Genomic DNA, 21,670 nt, shown 5'->3' with positions numbered 1-21,670 from the left:
AGTGCATCATTTTTATGGAATTGTGTATTGACGCACCATAGGTGTGCATTGTCTACATGCTGAAGTGAAGTCCATGCGGATGATCTCAAGGTGTGAGCAATAAACCCACGGCATGACAATACATATCTCTATCCCTGCAACACACAACACTTCATGGCTGGCAGTTATAGGCATTGGTCTGTAACTGGTAATTCTATGGGAAAACTGTGTCTAACAATAAACTGTAACCTTTATTCTAGGGCTTGACACCTATAGGCTGTGTTTTCCAACCAAGGGGCTTACAGCTGTTGCAAAACTACGACTCCAAGCACACCCGGACAGCCAAAGGTAGTTTTGTAACAGCTGGAGGCACACAGATTGGGAAACAGAGCCTATAGGTGTAAATGTTAATGGCCGTATATGGGATCATGTTTTCTTTGCGGTGTATTTGACGTAGCTGGGACTCATTTATTAAAAAATTGCACACCCATTTATGAATTGGATATAGAATCAGCCGTGATAATAGTTACTGGAAATATTGTGTGGTATAAACACTTTTACCCTGTGGTCAGACTTGGTGTGACTAAGAGGGAGATTTATCAAAACATGTGTAGAGAATGAGTGGTGCTTTCATTTTTTTCATTCTTTCATTTTTAAAATACTCTCCAAAAAAGGAAAGAAGAAACCTGATTGGTTGCTAAGGGCAACTGCACCACTCTTCCTCTACACAGGTTTTGATGAATCTTCCCCTAATGGGTCCATTGCACACAAATGCAGCAGTGAGTAAAAACTGCTCTATGTGAAAAGTCGCAAAAAAATTAGCAATACACAGCAAAAAAAACACAGCCAAAATAAAAAACAGTTTTCCCTAAAAAAGTGGTTTAAAGGGGTAGTTAAGGGAACTGAACTTTTTAGACACTTATCCCCTATTTCAGAGGTAGGAGCCCCTGTGATCTCATGTATGAAGCACCAGCTACTTACAGGTCCTCTGGACAGACTTAAGTAAAGGCCCATTTATCTAATCACTGGTCACAGCTATGTCCCGCCTTAGCCGGTAATTGGCAGAGTGGGCTGTCACTTGTGTCCGTACAGGAAGGTGGGGATCGGACTGCAAAGAGGAAGCGTAAGTTGCCATGGCCCCGCACAGAAGATCACAGAGGGTCCCTATCCCCTACCCTTGGATACTACACCCTACGTTTTTAAAAAAAAAGTTCAGTTCCCTGGGCTACCCCTTTATGTAATAATTTATTTTCTGATGATGCAGTTTCTTTATGGTTTGTAAGGTTTTTGCTTGCACTTGTATTCATTCTGTCTCCTGTTTGCTCTTCAATAGAATGCACTGGTGTCCCTAAAGGAACTCTGTGGACTTCCCACCAGCTCCAGCCTCAAACAGTGCATGCTGTCTCTTGCGTCACGTCTGGTAAATAGTGACAGCACACCTTCTGTGAACCTCATCATGAAGGACAGTTATCCTTATTTGGAATCCTTAGGAACAATACCGGATGTTCAGAAAAAACTACTCAACGCCTATGAAATGGTTGGTATGACCAATGTTATACGAATTCTGTTTTTATGCTCATTTAACTTTTACGCTGATACTTTGTAACCATTTTAAAGTTATTGAGAGTGGATGATCATTAACTAAACATAGACACATAAGCGCACACACTAGAGACATTTATTCTGTTGACTGATCTGATATTCATGGACATTGAAGAACTAGAAGTAGTCAGTGATATCATTGGGTTTCTTGTTTCTACTGACAGGATGGGTTTTTATCAAGGGGAAACTAGACTTTTGGCTGGGGTAAAACACCCCCTCCAACCAAAGAACCTTTAAAAAGATAATACAAAAAAGTAATACAAATGTTCTCTAGTGCCGACTACACATGGAGCGGTTGGTTATGGTAACTGATCAGATAACAGCTTTCTACTGCAGATCGGATTGTGAAGTTTTACCAGTTCAGCCACACCCCTTCTATAAGCTCCACCCCTCAAGCAAGACACGTCCCTTCTATTTTAAGCCCTTTTTTGGTTTCAGCTCAAGTCCGAAAACACAATTTTTGTTTGATACACCCAGTTGCGGGCCCCCGCGATCAGACATCTTATCCTCTATCCTTTGGATAGGGTATAAGATGTCTAGCAACTGAGTACCCCTTTAAGGACAGGATATAAGGTTGGGATATGAGGTTGGGAAATAAGGATGGCATATGAGCACAGGCTATGAAGACAGGATATGAGGACATAAGTGTCATTGTTTCTTTTGCTCTCCCACAAGATTTAGATAGAAAGACAACACCAGTTATTCGCCAGTGTGACTGCTATCTCTGCAACAATAAAGCTAATGATGTAAGACATAGACATAGACCCACGCAAGAAATCTTTTTATAGAGTATGTTCACAAGTACTGTATACACTGCAGATTTTTTGTGAAATTAAGATGTGGATTTTATGCTTTGTTTAACTATTTGTATTGATTAGAGGAATGTTCACATGTACTTAATAAGCTGCAGACCTTATGCTGCAGATTTTAGCAATGCAGATTTTAACAATGATTTACTAGCATTAAGTCTGCATCATAAAATCTGCAGCATGGATTGATTACTAATAAAATGTGGTCTCGTTGTTTTCTAAGTCACATTTATAGATAAACACAAGAAACTAAACTAATAATACAAAAACAGTTGTACCATTTATTAGGGATCGACCGATTATTGGTTTGGCTGATATTACCGGACGATATTCACGATTTTGGACATTATCGGTATCGGCAATTACCATGCCGATAATGCCCCACCCTACCTCCCCGGCCAGAGACCACCGCCGAGACCACCGCCGCCGCCGCTGCCCCATTGCCTCCCCCATCCCCGATTTTATAATTACCCTTTTCCCGGGGTCCACGCTACTTCTGGGTCAGCGCAATGACGAGTGACGTCCTCAACACAACATCACCGTCAGTGCGCACAGTGGCAGCTCAGGACGCCGCCGGAGACAGAAGTAGCGCGGACCCTGGGCCCCGGGAAGAGGTAATTATAAAACCAGGGATGGGGAAGGCAATGGGGCAGCGGTGGTGTTTGGACTAGGGAGGACCCCAGGACAGGCAGGGGAGAGAAGCGGGCGGTGGCGGTCTCTGGCCCCGCAAAAGCTGCTGCAGTTCTTTGATTTAAAGCGCCCGCTTTAAATCATTGATCGGGGGGGAGGAATAGCCGATAATTTATACCGGAATATCGGTATAAGTTATTGGCTATTGGCCTGAAAGGTCGCAGATTATCGGTATCGGCCCTTAAAAATCAATATTGGTTGATCCCTACCATTTATGCATTTCATTGAACACATTCAGTAAACGTCCACAGTGCAAGGAGAAAAGAGGTTCACCTATTTTTTTATTGCTACTGTAGCTTATATGTCTTTTTAAATAACATTCAAGAAAGAATAATAATAAGGAAAGTTCACATACAATAACAGCATTTCTTGTGTCAGTTATCCTGCTGGGACTTTGTAGCAATCATGAATCTGCAGTATGAAATGTACATTATTGTCCCCAGCATTATTCCAGGATTTCCAGAGAGGATCATTGTCATTTTAAAACTCTCAGCAATACCTAGCTCAGCAGTAAATTATCTTGGAACTGCCCTTCAAATACATGTCCCTGTTATCATGAGTCATTCTAGATGTTTAATGACAATGTATGTAGGTCTATACAAGTATAAAATTGATTTCTGCACAGCCTGAGTTGAAGCCAGTTATTAGAGGGTCCGGACAGAGACTTAGAAAGGCGTCTTAGAACATAATTTCTTCTGATTTATTATTACTGAGATGTGGCAGTTTTGTATGCATGGCAACTGTTATCCAGAAACTGAACTGCGAGCCGCTCACGATTCTTTTTGCCTTTTAGGTCAGTTTTTATATAATATGAATACTTTCTCTAAAATGCCCTGGCTTCAATTGCACTTCAAGTGCAGTTTAAGTGGGTCGGTCATTATATCTGTGATTACGCCTCTTGTTCCTTGTCATTTTCTTTTTCCCCCACCTTTAACTCTTCCAAGTATATTTGTCATTAGTATAGTAGACAAAAGAAGTCAGAATACTATGTATATAGATATACCTAGATTAAAAAAATCATTAGATATCCTAGAGTAGCTGTCTCATATATATATATATATATATATATATATATATATATATATATATATATATATTTGAACTTCCAAGAACATAACATACATATATAAAATTGGAGTAATTTGTAAACCTTATTATACAAAAATACTTTATTGACAATTAATACCATACAATTAAAATGAAGGTATTCTACCTGGGAAAAATAAAGAAGAAAAAGGTTGAAGCTCTGTATCCTGAAAAAAACATGCCTCCAAAAGTAAGGTATGTCATACGTCAGTATCCATGTAGTACATGTGCTATCACAGCATCACATATAAGATACAATAGGATAATAAATCAAATTATAAACATACTTATTGTATAAACCGGCTATTGTATAAACTGGCCGTCTTTTATTATGAATCTGGTTGTCATGTCTGTATTGGCCTGTGTTCACACACAGCTATTGGTTTGGTTGTGTGTGAACAGTTTTATGTTCCCTGGTCAGGGAATAGTTAAAGTCTTTGACTTGCTATCCAGTAGCTCCTAGGGTGTGTATATTTAAAGTCAGCCCAGTTTAGCCTCTTGGCTGGTGATACTTCATTATATCCTGACTTGCTAAGATACTGGACATGCTGCATGGAGCTCTTGATGAAACACTCTTTGTTTGAGCTTTTAACCTACTATTTTGCTTTAGCATGCACTTTGTATTTTCTGGTTTTAGCCATGGTTAGGTGGCATGCTTATAGTAGATTTTAATTTGTGTTTGTTTAGTAGGTTTTAGGGTTTGTATGTTCTTTTTGCTATGTGTCTGTTCACACTGTGTTTTCTCTTGTATCCGTTTATATGAAGTTCTGTGTTTTATATTTCTGTTTTCCTACTGGGTCAGCTTTTGACCACACTGTGGAGTGTGCCGCTGGCCAGTAGTCTACTTGGATTTATTATTAATGGCTACTTTAGTGGAGTTTCCAGTTTATGTGTCCAGTGTAAACAGTGTCCTATGTTGCATTCCTGTTACCGCTCCATGGGGACTCCTTGTCTACTGGAGGTTTTATGTGGGATTGCGATTTATCCTGTCTTGTGTTCAGTGTGAACAATGTTCTATAATTATATCCTGTTGCATCCGTTTATATGAAGTTCTGTGTTTTATATTTCTGTTTTCCTACTGGATCAGCTTCTGACCACAATGTGGAGTTTGCTGCTGGCCAGTAGTCTATTTGGATTTATTATTAATGGCTACTTCATTAGTGGAGTGGAGTGTCCAGTGGGAACAGTGTTCTATATCTATATCCTGTGTATTTAGGCATCCCTGTTACCTGTCCATGGGGTATTGTTATTCCTGCATCTACTGGAGGTGTTCTGAATTTATTGCGATTATTCCTGTCTCGTGTTCAGTGTGAAGAGTGTTCTATAATTATATCCTGTTGTATCCGTTTTTCTGAGTTGTAACTTGGCATCCCTGTTACCTGTCCATGGGGACTCCTTGTCTACTGGAGGTGTTTGGAGGGATTACAATATTCCTGTTTAGCGATAGATCCTGTTTACCTGTCCGTGGGGAATCAGAGGGTATTGTTATTCCTGTGTCCACCGGAGGTTTTTCTAGGGGATTAAGCTTATTCCTGTTTTGTTCTGAAATATGTTCAGACTTATCCGTTTTTCTGTCTGGTGTTTTGAACTCTATATGTTTATTAGTTCTTTATTCAGATCTTTAAAGTTCTGTTCATGATCGCTTATCTATAGTGTCCTCTGTTCATGACCACTGAGTCCTCTGTTCATGTCCACTGATATACTGTCCTCTGTACTAACTCTCTCATCTGTGTCCTCTGAACTTTATACTCGAGAGTTCTATGTTCCTGTTATGTTTATCCCAAATTTATTAAGATATTATACTGTACTCCTGAAGTTAAAATAGATTATCCTAACACTTTGCACAAACTATAATTTTAACATTTATCCTTAATTACCACTCTAAAAATAAATAATAATAAAAATAATAATAACCTCTAGTGCATTAGGATATGCCAACACAACACCTTAACACCTAAGAACATCTCGTTCAACTATTCCATTCTTTGGGAAATTGTCTCACAAATTACAGTAGTGGAAGCTTATGCAAAATGTCTGCAATGTCAGTTGTTGGATAGGTGTTGCTGTGCAAATCATAGCTTGGCTTAAAATGTTGACATTCATGGTAAATAAGTTAATATGCAGTCTAGGTTCTTGAACAGTCTAATGTAGACACCCTTTGTTGACTAAAAGGGTTTAAGGTATTGAAAGGTTTATGGTCCTGTTTCTAGAGGTTGAGGTTATTGAGGTGTCACGTTAGGCAGGGATACGTGCAGCCATGAGCTCAGCCACAGCTTCCTCCCCAGCCTTAAGGAACAGACACTCAACTTGATAACGGTCCATTTACTGGATAAATGCAGACTGTAGAAATGTCAAAACAAAAATTTTAAACACAGCTCGGGGAGGTCAGGGAACATGTAAAGACACTATAGGTTAACAAAAGCAAAAATCTTAAAACTAAACACAGGCAATATCACATATGTCAGACAAATAGTGAGTAGTCAAACAAGCCAGGTCAAATCCAAGATAGCAGAGAGGTACAGACTCAATAGGCAGAGATTAGTCGGGCCACAAGCAAAATAATGTAATGCAGATAAACAGGAGATCACAGATATAAAGCCAGAGACAAGGTAGAAACCAATATTGCAGACTAAGAGCACAGGCCAGACTGGGTTTAAATAGCTCACAACAGGAAGGCGTGAACAGTGAGGCCAATCACAATTGGCTTGTTGTCCTTGCTTGCTGATCCGGGCATCGGCATGGCAATAAGCAAAGCCATAGCTTAGAATGAAAGGGGTTTAAGCAGCTGCTAGAATATGTCTGCTACATGAGGGGGTTGATTATTATACCCTTGGTTGTATATTTATTAAAATGGTAATTGGGTTTTTACCTCATCACCAAGCTCAATGCAACCTGATGCAAGACTTCCAATTGTCATGTCTGTTTTCACACAAGCATCTTGTTCTGTTAGCTAGTCTGTATCTATTACTGCTCCGTTCACCAGTCCATACAATTATCAGAGGGGCTTTTGAACTCTGTGTATCCAGTAGAATCTGGTGGGCTTTACCCCTGTAAAATGCTATCATGACATCTGAATAAGACTTCTGTTTACAGGTGGTGATCATCGTAGTCTGGTTAGTCTAATGACACAAAGTATTACATAATGTCAATTTATAACATTACCTGTAGTTTCTTGTGAAATAAGAAGCCATGTCTCCATGAACAATGGTTACCTTGTGTGCAGGTGCTCATGCATTCTCTGACAGATAGTTGTTGTTAACACAGCGTTACAGTGTTACATTTCTATATTCTAGATATGAGACTGTGCATTGCTGAAATAGGTGGGATCATTTCCCTTGAAGAACAGGGCATCAGAGACTAGAAATTATATTTCTGAAGCCAAAATGTTGGAATTCTGCATTTTTCCTACATGTAGAGACAAAATAGGCAGTAAGCCCGTACACCTCAAACAGCTTGGGCAGCTAAAGAAGCATGTTGTAGTTGGCTGCATATCTTATTATTATGTCCTTTTTTTCTTCATGAATGAACTGTGGTTATCGAAACCTTAAAAGGGAAAATGCCAAGCACCAGGAAATTCAGTTACTGCCATCTATAGTCGCTACTGACAATGGAAGTGAATGCGCCACAAATCTATTGTGTCCTTAGAAGTTAAAGTAAATGCTTAGAAGTGTGCTTTTCTATGCCTGAAATAAATAGGTCTCCATTATTTATAGTTTCCTATAGCTGTACATTTCAGCATCATTTATTTGTTACCATTGAGGACAAACTAATTGTTGTGTCAATGGGGATAAGGCAGAAATAGCTCTGACGCTGTCCACATCCCTTCCAGCTAATAATACCATATACGTTGGTCCCGTCTCGGCTCTATAAACACACATCACACACGCAGGGCAGCCAGCATGAGCTGATGACAGCTTTGTAATGACTCTGTTATCCTTGCTATCTGAATAATACTAACAGAGATTTGCAAATAGGTCAGTTCCAGGATGTATGCTGCTTGTTGGATGCGCTGTACAACTCTAAGACAGTGAATATGAATGTGGAGCATCTCACAGATATATTGCAGAAAGTATATTAAGAGACAAAAAGTTTACTTTACTTATTGTTTACTTGTTTTATGCATAATGCACTAAGATAATCTGCATCTGTGCAGGTAATTCTGTGGAATTGTTACCACCTAGTGGATTTTGGACCCTTCTTTTCAAGTTTTTTTCCACAACACATTAAGTTGCTGAGGCCTGGGCATGGCAAAATATTTTTGCAAGACAAGTTGAAATTTTCCATGGTACCATTTTGGGGTGCACGGGACTCCGCAATTACACAATTTTTATGAGGAGGTATGAATAATACATTTATTCTGCTATTGTTTTTTTTACGTTTTTTTTTTTACATCATTCTTTGTGCACTATACATTACATGTAAACCTCTTTGTACTCCACACACGCTGGACACCATCTCATCACATCACAAGACATTGTTCCACTGTTTGCAGACTTTCTTCTGCATCATCCTTATAAGAGGCTTCCTTCTGGGAAGACAACCATGCAGAACAATTTGATGCATTGTTTGGCGTATGGTCTGAGCAATGACAGGCTGAACCCCCCCCCCCCCACACACACACACACACAACCTTCAACCTCTGCTGCAATACTGACAGCATTCATAAGTCCCAGAGATATACCTCTGGATATGAGGCTGAGCATGTGCACTCAACTTCTTTGGTCAACCATGGCAAGGCCTGTTCTACGTGGAACCTGTTTTGTGAAACCGCTGTATGGTCTTGTCCACCGTGCTTCAGCTCAAATGCTGCTAACTTATTCTGACATCCAATGCTCAGCCCTTAGTCACCATGCATTCAATTCCTCCCTGAGTTTGCTGTGCTGTGCTGGGTCTTTTCATCCAATCACTGTAGTCTGCTCTGTAACCCCCTCTCTATTTTCAGATAGGACAGGAGTGAGCAAGTATATTAGAATGGTCAATGCCAAGATGTAGAAAATTTAACAAGTTTTTGAATCTAACAATGCCCATCCTTGTAACACTAATGAGTTACATGAAACCGGGGATGAAAATGACTAATTTGGCCCAATTTGGACATTTCTCACTTTGTTTGCAAAGTTTGAGACATTAATGGCTGTGTTGAGTTATTTTGAGGGGACAGCAACATTAAACACTGTTATACAGGCTGTGCTCACTACTTTACATTTCTTCAGTGTTGTCACTTGAAAAAATATAATAAAATATTTACAGAAATGTCAGGAATGACTCACTTATATCAGATACTGTATGTTAATGTAATAATTTAGCTTTTCTTTTTCAATAAATTAGCATATTAACATTTGTATGCAGTGGTCAAAATGCCAGATTTACTATGTACAGCTACTATAATGGAGTCAGGCAGTAAAATAGCAGCTTAAGAGGTTGTCTGGCTGCATAAATATATTTTAAACCAGCAGTGATTCCAACATTGCTTCCATTCTGATTCTGTGCTGATCTTCAACGGGGATCTAGTGAATGTTGTTATGACATTGATGAGGATAGGTAAGTAACAGGTTTTTGTAGGTCAGTCTTGCCTTTTAAAAATATATATAATAATAATAATAAAAAAAGTATCAACAAGCAGTTGAAAATGTTACTGGATGTAGATATATTATAAGCAGTATTATAAGCTTCTCCATTAGAGCTTGAAACATTTAGATATAGCTTTTTTTAGTCTGCAGCCCTAAAGACATTGATGAGTCTTGTAGGGAATGAGGCTCAGGCATATGGAAATCCTATCGCCAATGCCTGGGACATGCAGTTTCGGGAATCAGGCAGGTGAATTTCTTTGACATTTAGCCCTGCTGCGGGCTAGCAGAGCTGGACCAACAGCCTGGCGGCACTCAAGCTGTATGGAGCGGGCTCCTGACTCAAACATGCTCCATACCCGGCAGCCTGCAGCTGATTTCAGTAGCTGGGGCCACCGCTAATAGCCAGCATGTGGCAGTTATGGCTATTGTAGGGCGAGAAGGAAAAAAACTTAAGTGCAAAAACTAAATAAACCTTTTTACAGACTATTTTGGTTAAAATAATTTTTTTGTACCAGAACAAATGGATCGTCATGAGGGACAAGAAGATTTTGCTCCGTTTTAGTCCCTTGGACAAGTAGTTTTTTAAAATTAATTTTCCACACCCCTGTAGGTAGCAGTAATCCTTTAAAGCTAGTCCTATATCACATCTTAGTATTAAAGGGCCCTGTAAGTAGTCCCCTGGGTGGAGAACTATACTCACCTTGTCCTGTCTTCTCTGGCTGTAATCATGCACCCTCAGCGAATAACGTTGAGGGGGCGTGATTACGTCCCTAGAAGACGGGCCAAGGTAAGTATAGCTCCACACCCAGGGGACTCCTTCGGGGCTGGTGGGAGACGTTCTAACTTCATATCCTCACCATCCGGTGGACGGTGTGTAAGAAGATTTCACCATATATAACGTTTATATGGTAAAATCTCATGACTGGTTCCCTTTTAGGAAGCGTAAGAAGACTGGGTAAACTTTTAGTATTTTGGTCCCCATTTTGAAGTTCATTTTGGTAAATATTTTTAGTTAAACAAGGAGTGGAGCAAACACAAAAAAATTATAACAGAAAGATTTGCCCATTTTTCTGTGATTTGGACCCAAAATACTGACCAATGTACACTTTAAAGGGGTACTCCACCCCTAGACATCTTAGGGGATAAGATGTCTAAGGGCGGAGTACCCCTTTAAGACCCTTTTACACCAATTGGCAGGTGAATGAGTGGTCATAGGAAAATTGGCTTGTGTAAAAGAGTTAAGAATCAGCTGAAGAACAACCTTTTGTGCTGCCACTAAAATCATTATCGGTCACACAGTGCCATGTGTAAATGTGTTGTGTGCAGACAAAAATGAGCTTTGTGAATGAGCTTTGTGAAGGCTCTATAAATGAGCACTGATCACTGAGATTGGCACTTGTTTCCTGCAGCAAGTCAGCCATACAGCCTTTATATGCATCTGTGCAACTTCAAACTTTCATATGAAATATTAAACAACACATAATTAAATAGACTAGTCTTTTAAAGACAAAAGTCTTAAAGTGTGTCAATTGTTTCTATTTATTTTCTGAAAACATTTTCTGAAAATATTGGATCTGGCTTGGAGGTTTGTATTTAATCCTAGGTCTTCAACGAGTTGTGTGTGTATCTATTGTTTCAAATTATGTTTTAAATCCGGAATGGCTTTATTAGATTATCCCTTAAGAGTGATGACATTTTAGTGATTTTAGTGCTCTACTTGTTGTTACTGAGCCCATAAGAACCCCCTCCATGGTGCTCAGCTATTTTTTGTTCTCTCAATTTCCGGTGGAAGAGCCAGAGCTGAGCTACTTGGCAGTAGTACACACATAGTTACTTCCTGCCTTACTACTTTAGCCTATCACAGCACAGCACATCACATACACCTCTCTGATATGCCCTGACATAATGCTGGTGAAAATGCACTGAACAGGCTTGCACTTTGCTGGGCTAATGATAATAATACACAGTACAATAAATAATGTGGGAAAGAATAGGTTACTGATGCACTGAGTTTTTGCACGATATACTTTCACTGATAAAAGGATGTACTCATTCACCAGCTAGATCAAAATTATTACTGACAAAAATACTAGCTAAAACTCATCTTTAATTTTAATATTTAAAAACCCTAAAAACAAAATGTCAAGGATAATAAATATGCACACACTAATACAGCACTAGAGAATAGACAGATAAATCATATAGGGGGAAATTTATCAATGTTTGCTTATGTATTAATTTTTGAGTTATTTTTTCTTTACAATTTTTTTTGCTTACGTGCAAGTTATTTATCAACTGGATGCAGCTTGTTGATAAATTTGTTACATGTAAGCAAATTCTTTATTTTTTTTGCTTTGGTAGTGGCTTTTTCTGCTCCATGGTTGAGCTGGAGTACATTTGGTGGTGTTTTTCATGCAATACGACTTTTTTGCGACTTTCACACATCATAAATATCTGACCACTGCAAGTTCAAAATTAGTTTTTGCTTTGGTGAGCAACTTTTCCTCTTTTTACTTAGCGAGCTTGAAGATTAAAAAGTCGCAGGAAAAAAGGGTAGTCGTGACTTTTTTGCGCCAATTATAAGCACTAAATGCTTTGATATATGTCCCCCATAGTGATTTACATTTTCCATTACTCCAGTATTTCAGATGACATCCATCCATCCTGGCTTACAGTTTAAGTATATAGTATAAATCTAATGGAATGTGTATGTACCTGCAATATTGAACAGAGTTATATGCATGTACACTTAGTGCTGGGCGGTATACCGGTTCGTACCGAATACCGAAATTTTTGTGCTGCACGATATGAATTTTTCCCATACCGCAATACCGGTTGGGCCCCTCCCCCTCGGGAATGAATGAATTATCAACCCTGCACTGTGCTGTCCCCACATCGGGGAACTAATCATATGTGACCCGCGAGCGCTGTTCTGACCCCCCCCCCCCCGCCAATTAATTATCAGCCCAGCGCTGCGCTGTCCCCATTGGGGTACTACTCACATATCACCTGCAAGCGCTGCCCTCCTCGTCCTCCTGTTTGTTGCGGGCTGACAGCGCTGACACTCTATGCTGTACACTGTATCCCTATGCCCGGGCTGCAAAAGATAAACAAAATAAACTTTAACTCGCCGTCCTACGTTCCCCCGTCGGTCCGGACCTACTTCCTGGGGATGGGAATGTCAGAGAGCCGTCAGCCTATCACCGGCCACAGCGATGTTCTGCCTTGGCCAGTGATAGGTTGAGCCCACTGTCATGTAAGAAGCCGGCCGTCTTCTTACATGACAGTGCGCTCAACCTATCGCCGGCCGAGGCAGAACATGGCTGCGGCTGGTGATAGGCTGACGGCTCTCCAACATTCCTGTCCCCAGGAAGAGCATGAGGCCGAAGTAGGAAGGTGTGTTAAAGTTTATTTTGTTTATCTTTGCAGCTCGGGCATAGGGATACAACGTACAGTATAGAGTGTCAGTGCCGGCGGCCCGCAACAAACAGGAGGACGAGGAGGGCAGCGCTTGCGGGTGATATGTGAGTAGTACCCCGATGGGGACAGTGCAGCGCTGGGCTGATAATTCATTTGGGGGTGGGGGGTGAGAAGCAGAACAGCGCTCGCGGGTCACATGATGGGGGGGGGATACCGTTATATACCATGGAACCGCCATAAGTTACAAAAATACCATGGTACACATATTTGGTCATACCGTCCAGCTCTATGGGGGAGATTTATCAAAACCAGTCCAGAGGGAAAGTTGCTGAGTAACCAATCAGATTGCTTCTTTCAATTTTCAGACAAAGAAAGGGAAAAAAAGAAAAGACAAGCACCCCTAGTGAAATATGCAAATACACCAATATTCAAAAAAAAGAATAAGCTCACTCACCCTGCACAGTTTCGCTAAGAGCACAACATCAGCATGCGTATTATACAGTGTGTGGCCTGCAGCTGTGTTCCTTCTGGTACCAGGACCAGCTGGTCGAGTGTAGTGATAGGGGAGTAGATAGAAAATTTGAACTTGATACAGCGCTGGTTCCAATCCAAGAGTAATCACTTTTGACATAAAACAGTATATAAACTGTAGATTCAAAGGCACATATCAACGCGTTTCTGGCCTGGAATAGGCCCTCCCTCAGTATAAGGTGCTTATACAAAGATTGGGATATACAGACTATACATACACACAAGCATAAAGGATTCACTTTATTTTTTAAAGTATTTATTTAAGTTTTGCAATTTTAATAACAAACACCGCCAACATGGCGAAACAAGAGCAGCATGGACAATAACACTCTCCGAGGGTCCCAGAAACCAGCACTAAAATGGTAATAATGATTCAAATTACACCAGGATAAGCACCAGTTGAAGAGAATGGTATATTTGAGACCCGACCAGAGTAGGCCCAACACAAATAAACACACATACACACAAACAAGCACACTTCCCGGGAACCCCATCCCAGCCCCCTCTCGCAAAGGACAGCATTACATCATAGCAACCTACTGAGTCAGTCTGACTGGAGGGTAAGCCGAAACGTCCAGCAAAAGCCAGGGGGTCCATACCCTGTCAAATTTCTTAGGCCACTGACGTCTCACATATAGAGCCTGGTACAGTGGGACATATTTGTTTACCAAAGTTAACCAACCCGAGACAGCGGGGGGAGGGGGGGATGTATCCTTCCATGCCATTACTACCACTTTACGGGCACAAAATAGCAGGAAACGAATCAGCAAGCACCCATGTGAACTAGAGACCAAGTCTTTAATAACCCCCAGCAGGCACACCAAAGGGTTGAGTATAAAAGCGAAGTCTAGATTATCAGCTAGAAACCCCATCACCTCCCTCCAGAAGACAGCAATGATGGGACAGTCCCATACCTCAAGCAAAAAGGTGCCTCTGAAGAGCATCTAAAGCACAGATTAGACGGAGAAACTCCAATGCGCTTAAGCTTAGCAGGGGTATAATACAACTTCAGTACATATCTAGATTGAATCAGCATATCTCTACTGCTAACCACAGTGGAATAATGCGAACCTTCAACCTCCTTCCACTGACACTCGGACAAATCCGGGATATCAGCCACCCATTTAGGAAAGACTAGTGAGAAAGGGCTAGGCCCCAGTGACTGGAGAAGGGCATAGGACTGAGTAAGAGGTTTAGAAAGATCCGTGGTGACCAGGAGAAGCTCCACATCAGAAAACACAGGGGTAAACATCATGGAACCAAACTGCGCCTGAACCGCATGCCTTAGCTGAAAATACCTATAAAAGGCACTTCCAGGGATGCCATAACGTTCCCTCATGTCCAAAAAGGATAGGAAAACCTGATCCTCCCCAAACAAGTGGATCACAAATTTGACACCGTGAGAACCCCAGAAACTGGCCTCCTGTAACCCATGTTGGTGAGGTAAATGCACATTCCCCCACAAGGGGGCCCAAGGAGATTACAAGAGGCTGCAAAAATATACTCGACACCATGGACCGCACTTTCGCTATAGTTAAAAGAGGAATGGGAAAAGAAGAACTAGAGTGATACCTGTAGAGAGTATTAGTGATAGCTTCATAGGAACGCATAAGTGCACCAGCCAGGGCCGTCGCAGAGTTCGACAGACCCAGATCGATCCACCACTCTGCCTAGACCAGTTGCGAGGCAACAAAATAGTTATATACATCAGGGGCCGCTAAGCCGCCATGCAGCTTGGGAACCTGGAGAAGGGCCCGACCAAGTCTGGGAGGTTTTCCCTGCCAGTAGAAGGATCTCAGAACACCACACAGTGTATTAAAATATTTCTTGTGGGGAATAACCTGGGCTAAGTGAAAAAGATAAAGGAATTTAGGAAGGTAAATCATTTTAAATATATTGATCCTGCCAGCTAGGGAGAGAGGGAGTGCAGACACTCCACAGTGGAGCGCAAATGCGCCTTGCTCCACAGTGGAGCGCAAAAGCGTCTCTAAGTTCAGAGGTAGGTAGTCTAACAGGGACGGAGTTACCTCCACTCCCAAGTATCTGAAGCGAGAAACCACCTGCACCTCAGCCGGAAGAGAGGGAGGGATATGGACCCAAGATGAAAGTGTCATTAGGGAGGATTTAGCCCAGTTGACCTGTAAGCCCAAGATTGCACCAAATCGGTCAAGTAAATCCATAAGGGAGAGGAGAGAACCCCCAGCATCCGCCATGTATACCAGGGTATCATCTGCATAAATGGAAACCTTCTGTACAATAGACCCCCTGAGAATACCACAGATATCCGGATCCCTACAAATGGCTGCCGCAAAGGGTTCAATCACCAGCACAAACAGGAAGGGAGAGAGAGGGCACCCCTGTCTCATCCCACGACCCAGAAGAAAGGGAGCAGAAACCTCTAAGTTAGTGCGAATACAGGCCCTAGGACTATCATAGAGCAAGCGAACCCAGGCACAAAATTGGGAACAAACCCAAACGCACCCAGCACCTCCCAAAGGATTCACTTTAGACAAAGGTTATATCAATTAGGGTATTCACAAAAACTTTTAAGCAAATGACATAACTACCAAAAAAAAAGTAGGAATTAAATAGTTGTCATAATACTTTAAGAAACTTTTGTACATTGATATAAAAGTCATAGTATTCATAATTTAATACAATACAAGGATTAAAATGCAGAAATATTATGCAGATTAGGAGATAACTTTAAAAGGTAACGTAACTTCTCGTGCATTTAGGATGTCAGCGCAAATGCTCGTGAGTTCCGGTGTCCTAAGCGCTATACTGTGGGAGCGTAGTTCAAAAGGGGCAGAGAGAACATTGCCCATGACAAGAGGAGCGAAGATATTTCATAAGATCGCTCCCCTTAGGGACATGTAGATACGCTAAGTAAGTGAGTAGAAGCATTAACAGCGCTAGCTGCCAACAGTGTTATGCATCGCCGATAAGCGCTCGGATCGGGAGCACTATAGGGCAGTAGCAGAGGGCAAAAGGGGCAGAGCTTTGTTCTTGCTCCGAACTAGAGGTGCTGCTGTCAGATGCCTAGAGCAGCCGCTAGGTACAAGAGCACTATATAGCAGTGGCAGAGAGCAAAGTGGGCAGAGTATAGTACTCTGGAGTATGGGAGGTATGTATACCATTAAAGGGTACCTCTCATCAAATAAACTTTTGATATATTTTAGATTAATGAATGTTGAATAACTTTCCAATAGCATGTTAATGAAAAATATGCTTCTTTCTATTGTATTTTTCCCGATCAGTCCTGTCATCAAGCATTTCTGACTCATGCTGGAGTCCTAAAACACTCAGAGCTGCCAGCCTGCTTTGTTCACAGCCAAACAGGCTGTGAACAAAGCAGGCGGGCAGCTCTGAGTGTTCTCCTTTGTGAACAAAGCAGACTGGCAGCTCGTAGTGTTTAGGACTCCAGCATGAGTCTGAAATGCTTGCTGCCAGGACTGGTAGGGAGACCCCTAGTGGTCATTTCTTCAAAGTGGAAAATTAAATAGAAGGAAGCATATTTTTTAATAACATGCAATTGTGAAGTTATTCTGCATACATTAATCTATAATATATCAAAAGTTTTTTTGATGAGAGGTACCCTTTAATAAAAGGCATTGTATTTACAAGACTGATTTATGTATATATGTAAACTGTATGAATGAGGGATAAACAAGAAGGGGAAAAATATATATTTTTACACTATCATTTATATATTTTTCCCCTTCTTGTTTATCCCTCATTCATACAGTTTACATATATACCTAACTCAGTCTTGTAAATACAATGCCTTTTATTAATGGTATACATACCTCCCATACTCCAGAGCACTGTACTCTGCCAACTTTGCTCTCTGCCACTGCTATATAGCGCTCTTGTACCTAGCGGCTGCTGTAGGCATCTGACAGCAGCGCCTCTAGTTCGGAGCAAGAACAAAGCTCCGCCCATTTTTGCCCTCTGCTTCTCCCAATCCAAGCGCTTATCGGCGATGCATAACACAGTGTTGGCAGTTAACGCTTCTACTCACTTAGAGTATCTACATGTCCCTAAGGGGAGCGATCTTATGAAATGTCTTCGCTCCTCTTGTCATGGGCAATGTTCTCTCCGCCCCTTTTGAACTACGCTCCTACAGTATAGCGCTTAGGACACCGGAACTCACCGGCATTTGCGCTGACATCTTAAATACACGAGGAGTTACGTTACCTTTTACAATTATCTCCTAATCTACATAATATTTCAGCATTGTAATCCTTGTATTGTATTAAATTATGAATACTATGACTTTTATTATCAATGTACAAATGTTTTTTTTAAGTATTATGACAACTATTTAATTCCTACTTTTTTTGGTGGTTATGTCATTTGCTTAAAAGTTTTTGTGAATAACCTAATTGATGTAACCTTTATCTAAAGTGAATCCTTGTGTGTGTGTGTGTATATATTGTCTGTATCTCCCAATCTTTGTGTAAGCACCTTATCCTGAGGAAGGGCCCATTCCGGGCCATAAACGTGTTGATATGTTCCTTTAAATAAGCAGGTTACAGTTTATATAATGTCAAAAGTGATTACTCTTGGATTTGAAACAACGCTGTGCCAAGTTCCTATTTTTCTACCTACTCTTTCATATTTCAGAGGCCTTTTTAAAAATAAAAGAAGCGATCTGATTGGTTGCTATGGGCAACTCATCAACTTTTCCTCTGGACAGGTTTTGATAAATTTCCCCCCATATGTTCAACTGACTCTATTCCTAAGGGTTCCCTTTTATGTACCCTAAAATAACTAGTGGCGTATTAGCAAAAAATAGGTGATTGTCAAAATATGATTGTCCTACAGCGACCATAATATTTTGAAATGCCTGCTGTCCCATGAATGCGGTTCATCGGGAGACTTTGTGGCTAAGGTAGAGGAGTGATCTGTGATGGCCTGGGATAAGATAGAACTAGGTGTGTAAAGGTTATCAGTGGCAAGCTTACGCCAATGCCCTAGGTATGTCAAGATTATCCAGTGGTAAGATTACACCAATTCCCTTTCACTCCTTCAAATACACTTGCTGAACTCCTACGTCAATCCATTCCCAGTCCTAATACCTATCTTGTTATATTAACATGGTGGCCACCCTTGTTGATATGACAAGATAGGTGAGCAGACATGAAAGAAACAGCCGGACACAAAGAAAAATGTTACCCTAAAAATTGAACAGGCTGGACTCTGCAGGCCTGATGATTTACACTGAATATTCCTATAGATATAGCATGTGGAGAGGGAACGGGTTACTTATGCTCTGGCTTTGCAAGGTGCTTAGAGCAGAAAGGAAATTAACAACAGCTGCAAAGCACGGAAATGGTTCCACTAAGCACTGCTGATCTTGAGATGAGAGGGAAGCCTTGATTTACCTGGCATGGACAGTGCGGATTATGTGGACACTCGCAGATGTAGGTACACAGACCTTCACTTTCTCCATTTTTCTAGTTTAGAGCACCTGAAACATTGCACCCCCACCTCCTGTAATCCATCTTTCTGTGACTATTACTAGAATTGTTGTCTTTTTTTGGTAAATAAAGTGATATAAAAAATGTTAGGCTATGAAATGGTGGGAAGTTGTTTAAAACAGCAGTGATCATTACATTTCAGGAACCTTTTTTGTACATTGCAGGCAGTGTCTGTCCATGTGTTGCACTTGTTCACACAATGCTTTGAAGGCTGTATATCCTATGCATCTGACGTATACCTATTATAAGATAGGGCGGGTTGCATTGTCTGGCAGTGCATTCAGTTGTTGTTCAGCCATGTTGTATAGAAGTGTCAATAGTGCTTCTCAGTACAAAAAAGAACAGAGGTTAAGCTAATAATCCCATGACTATGTAAGAGTGTATTGTTTAACATAAGCATCTTACCTTGCCAGCATTACCTTTCAGAAGCCTCCATATCACAACTACAAGCACAAAATGTTTTTCCTAGTATGCTGTGGGTCATTAAACGTTGTTACGTTACCTTTTGTTTGGGTGTTCTATTTGGAAGAGAATAAATGATTTTCATTATTTTGCCTGCAAAAAGATTTTCACACATCGTACAATGGAAAACTCACTCATCATATTAGCTGGTATACTCCGGCGTGATTGCGGGCAGACATTTACTGCCATTTATAATGACTCCGCTTGTATTGAAAACAATGCAGAGAAAAGAGCATGAGTGCGCTGTAATGGTAAAATGATTGCTGGGTACCGCAGCCTTAAGCAACCCTCCTGCAAGGCCGACAGTGTATCCACATAGGAAATAGGTCAGCAACACCGGACTTCATCCAAATAAAGACTTTCTTCTATTAGAACATATATAAAGAAATAGTAGGCTATTGGCATATACAGATGTCTTTATCGGGGTATGGAATTTCATTACTGGCTGACAATAATATTCACTAGTTCTAGAAACCTTGAACAATTTGGGCTCTTATGTAAAACCATTTTATCATACATGTGATGAAGTAAGGCTGTGTATCTATGTATACACCCTGCATAAACCAAGTATTTATTTGAGTAGTAAAATACCTCTTCACCTCTATGCTAACACACTGTTAGGCCCTAGAGTACAATACATACTGTATAATAAGTTCTAAAGCTGAAGTCAGTCGTTACGTGGAAAGTTGAACTTTGCATTTCCTCCATGAGTAGATAAAGCAACATGTAAATATAAAAAATAAATAGAAAATGCAACTTGTATAACAAAACATGTATATGAATTTTAGTAGAAAATCTAATTATTGTACAGTTTTATCTTTGACTCATGAAAGCTAAACCTTTAATATGAGTAAAATATTAAAGGTTCAGCGGCACAGCTGTGCTCCTGAAAACCTACTGTTCAGGGAACTGCAATAAAGCGCTATTCAAAAAAATAAGACTATGTTGTAAATCCCTGCACAGCTGGTGGCCGGGAGCATCACTGTGAAGGGAAAAATCAGTGATGGAAGTGCAGTGCTATTAAAGGGTCTCTAGATCCTTTATCCCCCATCTACCAGTAAGTGATGGGATATATTAGATGTATGAGAAAATATTATATTCTTTGTACTGATCATAAAAAGTTTGCAATATTTACTATTTACGTTCTTTAAAAACAGGTAATTTTTTTACATTTACATATAAGCATTTTGTTACCTACCTTTTTTCCACTTTTTTTTCAAAGACTTTTTTGTTTATAATATGGTATTCAAATATATAACATTTAGACCTTCAAGAAAAACATCTGAGAACCAAGTTCTCCAGTCTCTCCCAAAGACAATCAATGCAATGCAATTAAAATACTGTGAATGTCATTTTTAAAGAAGAGCAATATTCATTCCTGTCTGTAGGGGCGCTGCAGGGAAAAGGTTTCAGATTAATTTGGTTGTGGCTGTGCTCCATCTTGTTGGTATTACAGTAGTTGGTTGTTTCTGTCCTCTCAGATCGGACTCAATTGACATTTGTCTGATTTCTATTAGCATTCTCCCCATCACAGGTAATGTGTGCCTATTTTTCTCTCAATAAACTAGTCAGACCAACATCCTACATTGAAATTATTTTAAATATATAAAATTACTCCACTCTGCATTTTTCAATTTTTTTCTTAAAATTTAACTTTTTTTCTGGGGGAAAAAGGTGGGGAGAAAACAGTTTCTTTCATGGCTTCAAAATTTCCATAAAGTTTACATATCTAGTGTTTGCTCATGTTAAAAGTGTAGCGCATTATTCATGTCCTCCTACTGAGCTAATTGTTGGTGGACACATAGGCTTAGTTACTCTAATCCGAGAAGACTCCTTCTGAAGATTACCGTATATACTCTAGTATAAGCCGAGTTTTTCAGCACAATTTTTCGTGCTGAAAACGCCCCCCCCCCCCCCCTCGGCTTATACTCGAGTTAACAAAAAAACTTTCTGGCCTGTCAATCCCCTCTCAGTGGTCTTCAACCTGTGGATCTCCAGATGTTGCAAAACTACAACTCCCAGCATGCTACAACTCCCA

At 40.5% G+C, this 21,670-nt stretch overlaps 1 protein-coding gene across 1 annotated transcript in view; it reads left to right on the top strand.

Moving 5' to 3' along the window:
* Positions 1 to 21,670, top strand: part of PLCL1 (phospholipase C like 1 (inactive)) — a 320,401-nt gene that overhangs the window by 200,651 nt on the left and 98,080 nt on the right. Inside the window, exon 3 of the mRNA XM_056533212.1 lies at positions 1,313 to 1,516. Within this exon, the coding sequence (XP_056389187.1) occupies positions 1,313 to 1,516 (204 nt within the window). The remainder of the gene's footprint in view (positions 1 to 1,312; positions 1,517 to 21,670) is intronic.

Source organism: Hyla sarda, chromosome 8, assembly GCF_029499605.1.
Source record: "Hyla sarda isolate aHylSar1 chromosome 8, aHylSar1.hap1, whole genome shotgun sequence".
NCBI lineage: Eukaryota > Metazoa > Chordata > Amphibia > Anura > Hylidae > Hyla > Hyla sarda.
This window is presented reverse-complemented; position numbering and strand designations above follow the sequence as displayed.